At 44.7% G+C, this 12,608-nt stretch overlaps 2 protein-coding genes across 2 annotated transcripts; both read left to right on the top strand.

Moving 5' to 3' along the window:
• The first annotated feature begins 3,115 nt into the window (after window positions 1-3,115).
• On the top strand, window positions 3,116-4,141 carry LOC108433228 (trace amine-associated receptor 13c-like). Its single transcript, XM_037547458.1, has 2 exons — window positions 3,116-3,193; window positions 3,305-4,141. Exons 1-2 carry the CDS (start codon window positions 3,116-3,118, stop codon window positions 4,139-4,141), a joined length of 915 nt encoding a protein of 304 aa, XP_037403355.1.
• Window positions 4,142-5,611: 1,470 nt separating this feature from the next.
• On the top strand, window positions 5,612-6,628 carry LOC108433227 (trace amine-associated receptor 13c-like). Its single transcript, XM_037547454.1, has 2 exons — window positions 5,612-5,687; window positions 5,799-6,628. The coding sequence occupies exons 1-2, from the start codon at window positions 5,612-5,614 to the stop codon at window positions 6,626-6,628; spliced, it is 906 nt and encodes a 301-aa protein (XP_037403351.1).
• Window positions 6,629-12,608: the final 5,980 nt, after the last annotated feature.

The following is a 12,608-nucleotide window of genomic DNA, read 5'->3' as shown; positions in this document are numbered from 1 at the left end:
ATGCTGGGGGCATCCATGTGATGGAGTCAAAAGAACATCATCTGCAAACAGCAGAGACACCACCTTCTGGCATCCAAATAAAATGCCCTCCTGACCTCAGCTACACCTTCACACATTGGGTTGGCCCTCAACAATCAAAAGAGTTAGAAGCCAGTAAAAGCAGAATCCACATTGTTCCTCCTCAATCTGAGGTTAGACTATCAGTCAGAGTCTCCCTTCCAGCACCTTGGCATAAATTTTCCCAGGGAGGCTGAGCAGTGTGATACCCGAGAATTGGCACACACCATCCAGTCCCCTTTCTCATAAATAGGGGCCACCACCCCTCTCTGCAAGTCCAAAGGTATTGTTCTCAAGGTCTGTGCGACATTGTAGAGGTGTGTCAGCCATGATAGCTCCGTAACATTCAGAGCCTTAAGCATTTCTGGGCAAATCTCATCCACCCCCAGTGCCTTGCCACAGAGGAGCTTGCCAACTACATCAGTGACCTCCACCAGGGAAATGGATGTTGACATTTCAAAAGCCTCTGGCCCTGACTCCTGTAAGGGACGCATGCCTCTTGGGCTCTTGGGTTTCTCCACTCCTGCTAAGTATCGCCTGAGCAAAGCCACCCCGATCACTCTTGCATCACCGGACAGTTAACCAGAACCTTCTTGAAGCCAAACAAAAGTGTTTTTCCATGGCCTCACCAAACTCCTCCCACGTTCTGGATTTTGCTTCAGCCACCACTGCCTCCACCTTCTTTGCCTGATGATAACAACATGCTAAGTTGGGAGTCCTCTGAGACATTCAGTCCCTAAAGGCCTGCTTCTTTAGCTTGATGGCCTCCCTCACCACCAGTGTCCACCAGGGTGTTCTTGAATGGCACCCACTACATAGCTACATATGTCATAGGTCATATGTCATAGGTCATAGCTACACCTGACAGCTTCCACAGTGGAGGTTTTTAATATGTCTCTTACTTTCTCCAGAACATGAGAAAAGTTCTCCTGGATGTAGGAGTTAAAATCATTCTGAACAGGGAATGCCAGTCATTCCCAGCACATCCGCACTATTTGCTTGGTTCTACCAGGTCCAACCACCAGTCTTCCCTGCCATTTGATTCAACTTAACATCAGATGCTGATTGGTGGACAGCTCAGCACCTCTCTTCACCTGAGTGTATATGGTTATATATGGTTGCAAGTCAGATGAAATGACAACAAAAAGTTGACCTAATTAGCTATAGTACTAAGTTCAATTATGAACATCCTTGTTAAAATGGGCCTGGGCGACCAACGTCGCCCTGTATGGAGTTTCTGTATGGAGTTTGCATGTTCTCTTCGTGTCTGCGTGGGTTTTCTCCCACAGTACCCTCCACAGTCCAAAGACATCCTAAATTGCCCCAGGTGTGAGTGTCAATGTGTATGTCTGTCTGTCTGCCCTGTGATGGACCGTTGACTTGTCCAGGGTGTATTTTGCCTTCCGTCCGATGACAGCTGGGATGGGCTTCAGCACACCCTCGCGACCCTGAGGGAGAAGTGCCTTAGTAAATGTGTGTGTATGAAGTTATGGCCTCTTTTCTCCATCGCCCTCTGCTGGCTGCTGGCAGTGCAGGCTGTAAACCTTGCTGCCATGGCCCTGTGCTGGCAGCAGGCAGGGCTGGCTGGACCCTCACAGAAGTCTTATTTTGTCATTTTCTGTTGTCAGCTTTTCTAAAGTAGAAAAATAAAAACAGTTTAGCTGCATAGCAGCCATAGTTAGCAACTGGCGCTCAGTAGGTTTGTACAGTTGATATAAAACACTTGCTGTTATTTGGGATTTGTGGCCAGAACACTTCTCAACCAGTCAGACTGCCATCAGAACTGATTTTTTAATAATACTGATGTAACGTTAAAATAATATGTAATCCAATCCAAAGAGTTGCTATTTTAAAATAACAAAACTCTTCTTAGACTGCGTTCTGGTTACTTTCACACAAATACACTATATTTCCAAAAGTATTCACTCACCCATGCAAATCATTGAATTCAGGTGTTCCAATCACTTCCATGGCCACAGGTGTATAAAGCCAACTTTAAGCAGAGGTCGCCAACTTTCTGCAGAGTCAATCACTACAGACCTCCAAACTTCATGTGGCCTTCAGATCAGCTCAAGAACAGCGTAGAGAGCTTCATGAAATGGGTTACTGAAGACCGAGCAGCTGCATCCAAGCCTTACATCACCAAGCCCAATGCAAAGCGTTGAATGCAGTGGTGTAAAGCGCCGCCACTGGACTCTAGAGCAGTGGAGACGTGTTCTCTGGAGTGACCAATCATGCTTCTCCATCTGGCAATCTGATGGATGATTCTAGGTTTGGTGGTTGCCAGGAGAACGGTACTTGTCTGACTGCATTGTGCCAAGTGTAAAGTTTGGTGGAGTGGGGATCATGGTGTGGGGTTGTTTTTCAGGAGTTGGGCTCAGCCCCTTAGTTCCAGTGAAAGGAGCTCTTAATGCTTCAACACCAAGAGATTTTGGACAATTTCATACTCCCAACTTTGTGGGAACAGTTCGGGGACGGTCCCTTCCTGTTCCAACAAGACTACACACCAGTGCACAAAGCAGGTCCATAAAGACATGGATGAACACGTTTGGTGTGGAAGAACTTGACTGGCCTGCACAGAGTCCTGACCTCAACCCGATAAAACACCTTTGGGGATGATTTAGAGCACAGCCTTCTTGTCCAACATCAGTTGAAGCTGTTATAGCTGCAAAGGGTGGGCCGACATCATATTAAACCCTATGGATTAAGAATAGGATGTCACTAAAGTTCATATGTGTGTGAAGGCAGACAACCGAATACTTTTGGCAATATAATGTATGAAGTTCAGTTATTTTGTTATTACTTTCTCGTGAAGGACAGATCACTGCTGGACAGTAGGCTTGCTAATATTTGCAAATATTTGCAAAACATTCAGGCTCCATTATTATCATCACTTAAGGGGAATGCAATGCTGTAAAATGATACTTGAGTGATCGAACAGAGTAGCCAATTGTTCGTCAGTGGGAGGGATCAAACCTAGCTATAAAAAGGGAACTTCAAGAGGGTAAATGCATTAATACATCACTTATGATCATCACCGTATAATCATCTGGCCCAGATGAACATTACTGAAGATCAGCTTAACATGTCCATCCAATATTGCTTTCCTGACAATAACGCATCTTGCAGAAAGGAGGTCCGAACAGGCCCTGCTTATATATTTCTGGTTATTGTTTTCTCATGTGTATCTGTGTTCACTGTGTTTCTGAACCTGCTGGTGATCATCTCCATCTCTCACTTCAAGCAGCTCCACACTCCCACCAACCTGCTCATCCTCTCTCTGGCTGTGGCGGATCTTCTCGTGGGACTGATTGTTATGCCTGTGAAAATAGTGGAGCTTATTGACTCCTGTTGGTATCTTGGAAAAATTGCATGCTCTGTTTCTCCAATAATCTTTGGTCTCCCAATGTCAGCATCTCTCTGTAGCCTGGTTTTCATTGCAATTGACCGGTACATTGCTGTGAGTGACCCTCTGCTGTACTCTACGAGAGTCACAGTTTGTAAAATGTCAATGCTCATAATTATAGGATGGTCATTTTGTTTATTTTATGTCATTATCTATACCCACTTTAATGATCACCTTCTTCAATCTCAAATCCAATCCACTGGTTGTTATGGGGAGTGTGTCTTATTCATCAAATATTCCTGGGTGATTATTGACCTGGTTATTTGTTTTCTAGCCCCTTGCTCTGTTATACTGGTCTTGTATTTAATCATTTTCAATGTGGCCAAACGTCAAGCTAAAGCTGTTAAAGCTGTGAGGAACAAAGCCACAAAAAAACATGGAGCCAAAGTTTCCAGTTCCTCTGAAACCAAAGCGGCGAAAACACTGGGAATTGTCATTTTTGTTTATCTTGCTTGCTGGATTCCGTTTTATGTGAGTTCTCTGTCAGTTGAAAGTGTCACAACAGTATCAATAGTGTGGACTGTGTTTGGATGGCTAATGTACCTTAACTCCTCTGTGAATCCTTTAATATATGCCATTTTCTATTCATGGTTCAGAGAATCAACTAAGTGTATTTTATCTTGTAGAATATTTGAATCCTCATCTTCAAGGTTTAATTTGTTTTCAGGACGTTTTTAACTTCAGGTGGCAAAACCAGATCACTACATCTGCAGGGTAACACTTTACAATAATACTCAAAAAGGTTGATGAATGGTGTAAAATTGATTAAAGTCAAGATATTAAACTTATAACTCATGAACAACATAAGCAACGATGACCTGTTCTATCTTAATTAAATGGAAATTTTAAAGGTTGAATCAGACATACATGTGGGGTCACTACTTTGCAAGCAACAGGCCCTTTTCTTTCAAGTGTAATAACATTAGTAAACAATTTTTAAATCATTCATAAGCCCTATATGAGGGTAGTCTTATGGCAAAGTTGTAGAATTGACAGTGGTAGTCAACCACATCACTGTTTCCTGAACATGTGAGAATTGGTACATTTCATTCGTCTCCTGGTTTGCAAAGATGTCTACTTCATTAAACAAGTGCCTAAAAATCTATGGTTCTGGAAAAAAGTCAACCAAGCAAACATTTAGCTTTTGTTGCCACACGTAGTTTTTTTTTTGTGGGATCTGTACTAGCAACGCTCTTCAACTGCTCTAATTGTCAGTCAGCTCGTAGTCACAATAATGCTGACCAAACAGCACTAAATAGGAGTAATTCCAACCAATCAGAACTCAGTTACAGTAATGCCAATCAATCAGCACCCAATAGCAGTAATGGCAACCAGTCAGCACTCTAAAAGTTGTGCCGACCAATCAGAACTCAATGGTATTGATGCCAACCAGTGCCAACTGATCAGCACTCAGTAGCAATAATGGCAACCAATCGGCACTCAGTAGCAAAAGTGCTAATCAATCAACATTCAATAGCACTAATGCCAACCAATCAACACTCAATAGCAGCACTGCCAACCAATCAGCACTCAGAAGCAATAATAGCGATCAATCACCAATACCAGTAATTACACCCCACTTTATTATGGACTCACTTGTGGGTGTACTGTCACATTTTGCAGTGAAGGTTTTTATGTAATTGGAGAAATAAGAAGTGTCCTGGCTCCTCTTAAACCAGCTCCTGTTACAAAAGGATTCAATAAAGCACCAAAATGGGTTTGTGTCTCGTTCTTGACACTGTAACAAAACCAACCACCGATCAGCTTAGATATTGCTATGCCATGGCGACATTAGACGTTGGTTTAGGAGGCCTGCGAAAGTTCAAAATATCAATCAGACGACAAGCGATATCACTGTTTTTACAATTCATGGTGTTGGGCTTGTAGGGAGTGGGAGGGCAGCGCTGATAATAATCACCATGTTTTGAAAAATGCACATATAATTTGATTACTGCCTTTTTTCTCTAATTTTAATGGATATCAATGGAATGTAGAATGCTGCTTGAGTGATGGCTGTTGAGGAGAAAGTATCCATTCATATGTCAGTGGGAGGGTTCATACTTAGCTATTTAAAGGCACTTTGAAGAGGGGAAATTTATGAGTGCATCACCTACAATTAATGGCTTCTTTAGGTAAAATTTGTTCTACATGAGCTTTGCCACGCATCAGCAAAACATGACTGCTCACTATTGCTTTCCTGACAACAATTCATCTTGCAGGAAGGAAATCCGGACAGGACCTATTAATATATTTCTTTTCTTTTTTCTCTCATTTGTATCTGTGTTCACTGTGTTACTGAACCTGCTGGTGATCATCTCCATCTCTCACTTCAAGCAGCTCCACACTCCCACCAACCTGCTCATCCTCTCTCTGGCTGTGGCGGATCTTCTCGTGGGGCTGATTGTTATGCCTGTGAAAATAATGGAGCTTATTGATTCCTGTTGGTATCTTGGAAAATTGGGATGCTGTGTTCTTTCTGTGATCAATGCTCTCTTGCTGTCAGCATCTCTCTGTAACCTGGTTCTTATTGCAGTTGATCGCTACATCGCCGTCACTGACCCCTTACTCTATTCCATGAGAATCACAGTGTGTAAAATGTCTATGATGATAATTCTGGGCTGGTCTTTCTGTCTGCTGTTTGTTATCATGTATTTTAACGACAACCTCCTTCCATCTCAGGTCTCCACCAGATGCTATGGAGAGTGTATAATGGTTATAAAACTCTCCTGGTTGATTGTTGACCTTGTAGTTTGTTTCTTAACCCCTTGCTCTGTTATACTGGTCTTGTATTCAACCATTTTTTGTGTGGCCAGACGTCAAGCTAGAGCTGTTAGAGCTGTGAGGAATGGAGCCTCAAAGAAACACGAAGCCAAACTTTCAAATTCTTCTGAAACCAAAGCAGCGAAAACACTGGGAATCATCGTTTTTGTTTATCTTGCTTGCTGGATACCGTTTTATGTGAGTTCTCTGTCAGTTGAAAGTGATGCATCTAAATCCATAGTTTGGACTGTGCTAGCATGGCTACTATGCATAAACTCCTCTGTGAATCCACTGATTTATGCCATTTTTTATCCGTGGTTCAGAGAATCAGCTAAGTATATTTTATCATGTAGAATATTTGAATCCTCATCTTCAAGGTTTAATTTGGTTCCAGATCATTTTTAACTTCAGCTGATTGAGCAAAATTACTTCACAGATAATTTCATGCGTAGTTTATAGTGCAGTATATAACAGTATAGAAATGTGTATTTGAAAAAAATGTATATATTTGGACGATGGTTATTGTACAGAGTAGTAATAAGGCTGCTGGAGGAACATTGCTGTTCATCACTCATCTGGCTTTTTGTTCATGTTACTGTAATTTCAATCAAGCTACTGTGTTTCCTGAACATGTGAGAACCTGCAACTGCATCAGATCTAGTCTCTCACAAGACCTGGTGTGTGTATACTTATGCACCTTTACTTTAAAATGTAGGATTCAGCAATATCAGACTGAAAATTATAAAAATAAATGTGAAGTTTGTTGTTGAAACACTGTTGCCCTCGGCCGTCCACGCATTAAAACCTTGGCTGGATGTACAATATGGGTGACCTGGGTGACTCATCACTTACAGGACATTTACATTAAGTTAGTTTCAGATTTATTCACAGACATTCACAGGGCTATTAATAATAACTAAATAAAAAAAGACCCAAAACATAAACTTCAGTGTAATTCTTGTACACTTTGGCCTCATAATCCTTTGGTGTCAGGTCAGTGAAAAAAAATCCTGTGCATGATCAGGAAAGTATATCCTGGGTACAGGTAAGTCAGTAATAGCTGTAAATCCCAGGGGCATCAGAGAACCTTCCCCCCAGGCCTGACTATAGATCACCAGAGAGCTCAGCACCACCCGAGTGGACAATGCCTTGGTATAAACAAACAAACAAAGAAAAAACAGGTGCAGCATGAAGAGTCAGTGCAGCTTTGAGATAATAATGAGCCAATGGTCTAAATCAGGAATGATAAGTGACAGTGTAATGCCCCTGTCTGACCTCAAGAAAAAGGGAAAAAGAGAATGAAGTTTTGGACAATTTGTGAAATCCAAATTACAATTGTAGTGACTTTGACCACAGCCAGTGGGCCCGGAGACTGTATTTCAACATAAAAGAATATTATAACTGATGTCCTGCATGTCCACTAACAGCTACAAGAAACAGAAGAGAGATAGGGCACCATTTGTCATGGGTCAGCACACTGAGGGCAGAATTTTACAGCTCAGGGCCAGGGATGGACTATCACTGGGATGGCCTGGTCACTGGCAGTATTACAGCACTTCAGGCTCACCTGTAATGTTTAATTTACTCTGTATGCAAAATTACACTATATTCCCAAAAGTAATTGTTCGTCTGCCTTCACAGGCAAATGAACTTGAGGGAGATCCCATTCTTAATCCATAGGGTTTAATATGATGTCGGTCCACCCTTTGCAGCTATAACACCAACTCTTCTTAAGGCTTTCCACAAGGTTTAGGAGTGCGTTTATGGGAATTTTTGACCGTTCTTCCAGAAGCACATTTGTGAGGTCAGACACTGATGTTGGACGAGAAGGCCTGGCTCACAGTCTCCGCTCTAATTTATCCCAAAGGTGTTCTATGGGGTTGAGGTCAGGACTCTGTGAATTATGCCCATCAGACAGGAAGACAATCACTATATCCTGTCACAAAGTATCCAGAGACATTTCCACTAGCATAGCTCAAATCAGGATGCACTGATATAGTTATTGTCATGGGTCAGCACACTGAGGGCAGAATATTACAGCTAAGGGCCAGGGATGGACTATAGTTTAAGGTCAGTGGGTGCTGTTCCCAGAGGTCTCTGACTGCAGCGGACCTCAGACCACAAGGTCCAAGGATGCTCAAATACGTGACACATCCCACTGCAGATATAAACATTTGGTGTATAAACAGCCATTGAACATGTACAAAAGGCTAAATAATTAACATTTTATGCGATTACATTGATTTTATTTCTGTCATGCTAAATAAATGTTTTAAGTATCCATGTATGTCGGAGTTCTTATAAACCAGCCATTAGGGGTGTACTTTGTGTACTTCTGGTGCCGGTCCCAAGCCCGGATAAATGGTGAGGGTTGCGTGAGGAAGGGCATCCTGACTTGTGCCAAAACTATCATGCAGATCACAAATATGATTGCCATACCGGATCGGTCGAGGCCCAGGTTAACAACGACCGCCTCCGGTGCTGTTGACCAGCAGGGTACCGGTGGAAATTGGACTACTGTAGGTCGAAGACCATCAAAGAGGAGAGAAGAAAGGCGGGTTAGAGAGCAGCGAGAGAGAAGGAAAGGTTGGAGTGTGGAGTTTAGAGTAGGGACACTGAACATAGGGAAAATGACTGGTAAAGGCAGAGAGCTTGCAGACATGATGGAGAGAAGGAAGGTAGATATTCTGTGTGTCCAGGAGACCAGATGGAAAGGAAGCAAAGCCAGGAACATTGGAGGTGGATTCAAACTGTTCTATCATGGTGGTGGCATTTACTCATGGTGCCCGGCCAGGCCCAGCCCGAAGGAGTTACATGAGTCCCCCCCTCCCATCGACCCACCACCGATGGGAGGGGCAGTAGTAGGGTTTCGTTGCTTCAGTAGATCGGGCAGTGTCCGAAGGTGTGGGACTTGCCGTTCTGATCCTCGGTTGCTGAACCTGGCTTATGGAACTTGGAATGTTACCTCACTGGCGGGGAAGGAGCCTGAGTTGGTGCGCAAGGTTGAGAGATACCAGCTAGATATAGTCGGGCTCACCTCAACACACAGCTTCGGCTCTGGGTCCAATCTCCTTGAGAGGGGCTGGACTTTATTCTTTTCTGGAGTTGCCCAAGGTGAGAGGAGGCGGGCAGGTGTGGGCTTTCTCATAGCCCCTCGACTCGGTCCCTGTATGTTGGGATTTTCTCCGGTGGACGAGAGGGTAGCTTCCCTATGCCTTCGGGTTGGGGAACAGGTCCTGACTGCTGTCTGCACCGAACAGCAGTTCAGAGTACCCAGCCTTCTTAGAGTCCTTGGGAAGGGTGCTTGAAAGTGCTCCTCTGGAGACTCTATTGTCCTACTTGGGGACTTTAACGCTCACGTGGGCAATGACAGTGAGACCTGGAGGGGTGTGATTGGGAGGAATGGCCTCTCTGATCTGAACCCGAGTGGTGTTCAGTTCAAGCCACAGTTTGTCCATCACGAACACCAGGTTTGAACACAAGGATGTCCATAAGTGCACATGGCACCAGGACACCCTAGGCCGCAATTCAGTGTTTGACTTTGTAGTCGTGTCATTGGACTTGCGGCCATGTGTTTTGGACATTCGGGTAAAGAGAGGAGCTGAGCTGTCAACTGATCACCACCTGGTGGTGAGTTGGATCAGGTGGTGGGGGAAGATGCTGGTCAGAGCAGGCAAGCCCAAACGTATAGTGAGGGTTTGCTGGGAACGTCTGGCAGAAGAACCTGTCAGATTGATGTTCAACTAAACCTCCGTCAGAACTTTGACCAGATATCGGGGGAGGTGGGGGACATTGACTCAGAATGGGCCATGTTCCGTTCCTCCATTGTTGAAGCGGCTGACTGTAGCTGTGGCCGTAAGGTTGTTGGTGCCTGTTGAGGCGGTAATCCTTGAACCCGGTGGTGGACACTCCAGGTGAGAGATGCTGTCAAGCTGAAGAAGGAGTCCTACCAGGCAGAGTCTGGGGACATGGGAATAGGCTTGTCCATTACTGAGGCCGAAGTCGCTAAGGTAGTTAAGCTCTTTGGTGGCAAGGCTCCAGGGGTGGATGAGATCCGCCCTGAGTACCTGAAGGCTCTGGATGTTGTGGAGCTGTCTTGGCTGACACACCTTTTCAACATTGCGTGGACATCGGGGGCAGTGCCACTGGATTGGCAGACTGGGGTGGTGGTGCCTCTTTTTAAAAAAGGGGACCGGAGGGTGTGTTCCAACTACAGGGGAATCACACTCCTCAGCCTCCCTGGTAAGGTCTATGCAGGGGTACTGGAGAATAGAGTCCGGCTTATAGTCGAACCTCGGATTCAGGAGGAGCCAGCTGAGGTGGTTCGGGCATCTGGTTATGATGCCTCCTGGACGCCCTACGTCGGGAGGTGTCACAGGCAAGTCCACCTGGGAGGAGACCCCGGGGAAGACCCAGGACACGCTGGTGTGACTATATCGCCCAGCTGGCCTGGGAGCACCTCGGAATCCCCCTTGGAGAGCTAGTGGAAGTGGCTGGGGAAAGGGAGGTCTGGGCCTCATTGCTTAAGATGCTTCCCCCGCGACCCGAACCCCGGAGAAGCGGACGATAATGAATGGATGGATGGATGGATGATGGATGGATGATGGATGGATGGATGGATGAAGTGGTAGATGGTGTCCCTTGAGAGGAGAGATTGGTGATTGGTGCAGACTTCAATGGACATGTTGGTGAAGGGAACAGAGGGGATGAAGAGGTGCTGGGAATGTATGGTGTGAAAGACAGAAAAGTGGAAGGTCAGATGGTTGTAGATTTTGCAAAGAGAATGGAAATGGCTGTGGTGAACACGTATTTTCAGAAAAGGGAAGAACACAGGGTGACATACAAGAGTGGAGGGAGGTGCACACAGGTGGATTATATCCTTAGCAGGAGATGCCACCTAAAGGAGATTGGAGATTGTAAAGTGGTACCAGGGGAAAGTGTAGCAAGGCAGCATAGGGTGGTTGTCTGTAGAATGAGATTAGAAACAAAGAAGAGGAAGGGAGTGAAGACAGAGCCAAAGATTAGATGGTAGAAGCTGAAGGAGGAGGATGGTTGCAGGCAATTCAGGGAAAACTTGCAACAGGCCCTTGGGGGCAGTGAGGAGCTACCTGAGGACTGGGAAACTACAGCTAAGATGGTGAGAAAAACTAGCAAAAGTGTGTTGGGTGCTTCGTCTGGTCAGAGGAATGAAGACAAGGAAAGTTGTTGGTGGAATGAGGAAGTCCAGGAGAGTATTCAGAAGAAGAAGGCAGCTAAGAAAAAGTGGGATAACCAGAGAGATGAAGGAAGTAGGCAGGAATACTGTGAGGCTAGTCACATAGCGAAAAGAATGGTGGCAAAGGCAAAGGCTCAGGCCTATGATGAGCTGTATGAGAGGCTGGACAGTAAAGAAGGAGTAAACGACTTGTATCGTTTGGCTAAACAGAGAGATAGAGCTGGAAAGGATGTACCGCAGGTTAGGCTGATAAAGGATAGAGAGGGAAATGTACTAGTGAGTGAACAGAGAGTGTTGAGTAGATGGAAGGAGTACTTTGAAGAACTAATGAATGAGGAAAACAAGAGAGAGGAGGACAATGGGGGGAGAGATAGTGGATCAGGAACTGCAGAGAATTAGTAAGGTGGAAGTGAGGGCAGCTTTAAAAAGGATGAAGAACGGAAAGGCAGTTGGTCCAGATGACATACCAGTGCAGCTATGGAGATGTTTAGGAGAGAAGGCAGTGGACTTTTTAACCAGGTTGTTTAACAAAATCCTGGAGAGTGAGAGGATGCCTGATGAGTGGAGAAGCAGTTTACTGGTCCCCATTTTTAAGAACAAGGGTGATGTGCAGAGCTGCAGTAACTACAGAGGTATAAAGTTGATGAGCCACACCATGAAGGTATGGGAAAGAGTTGTTGAAGCAAGGCTAAGGTAAGAGGTTGAGATCAGTAAGCAGCAGTTTGGTTTCATGCCCAGAAAGAGTACGACAGATGCAATTTTTGCGTTGAATGTGTTGGTAGAGAAGTACAGAGAAGGTTAGAAGGAGCTACATTGTGTCTTTGTGGATCTAGAGAAGGCATATGATAGAGTGCCAAGAGAGGAACTGTGGTACTGTATAAGGAAGTCAGGTGTAGCTGAAAAGTATTTTAGGGTGGTGGAGGACATTAATGAGGATAGTGAGACAGTGGTGTGGTGTGCAGTTGGAGTGACAAATGGTTTCAAGGTGAAGGTAGGGTTACATCAGGGATCAACTTTGAGCCCCTTCTTGTTTGCAATGGTGATGGAAAGGTTGACATATGAGGTCAGGCAGGAGGCTCCATGGACCATGATGTTTGCAGATGACATTGTAATCTGTGGTAAGTGTAACTTTGGTCAACCATCCAGAGCAATGGACAGAGTAGAAAAGAG

This window comes from Pygocentrus nattereri, chromosome 18 (genome assembly GCF_015220715.1).
Source record: "Pygocentrus nattereri isolate fPygNat1 chromosome 18, fPygNat1.pri, whole genome shotgun sequence".
In the NCBI taxonomy this organism is placed as follows: Eukaryota; Metazoa; Chordata; class Actinopteri; order Characiformes; family Serrasalmidae; genus Pygocentrus; species Pygocentrus nattereri.
This window is presented reverse-complemented; position numbering and strand designations above follow the sequence as displayed.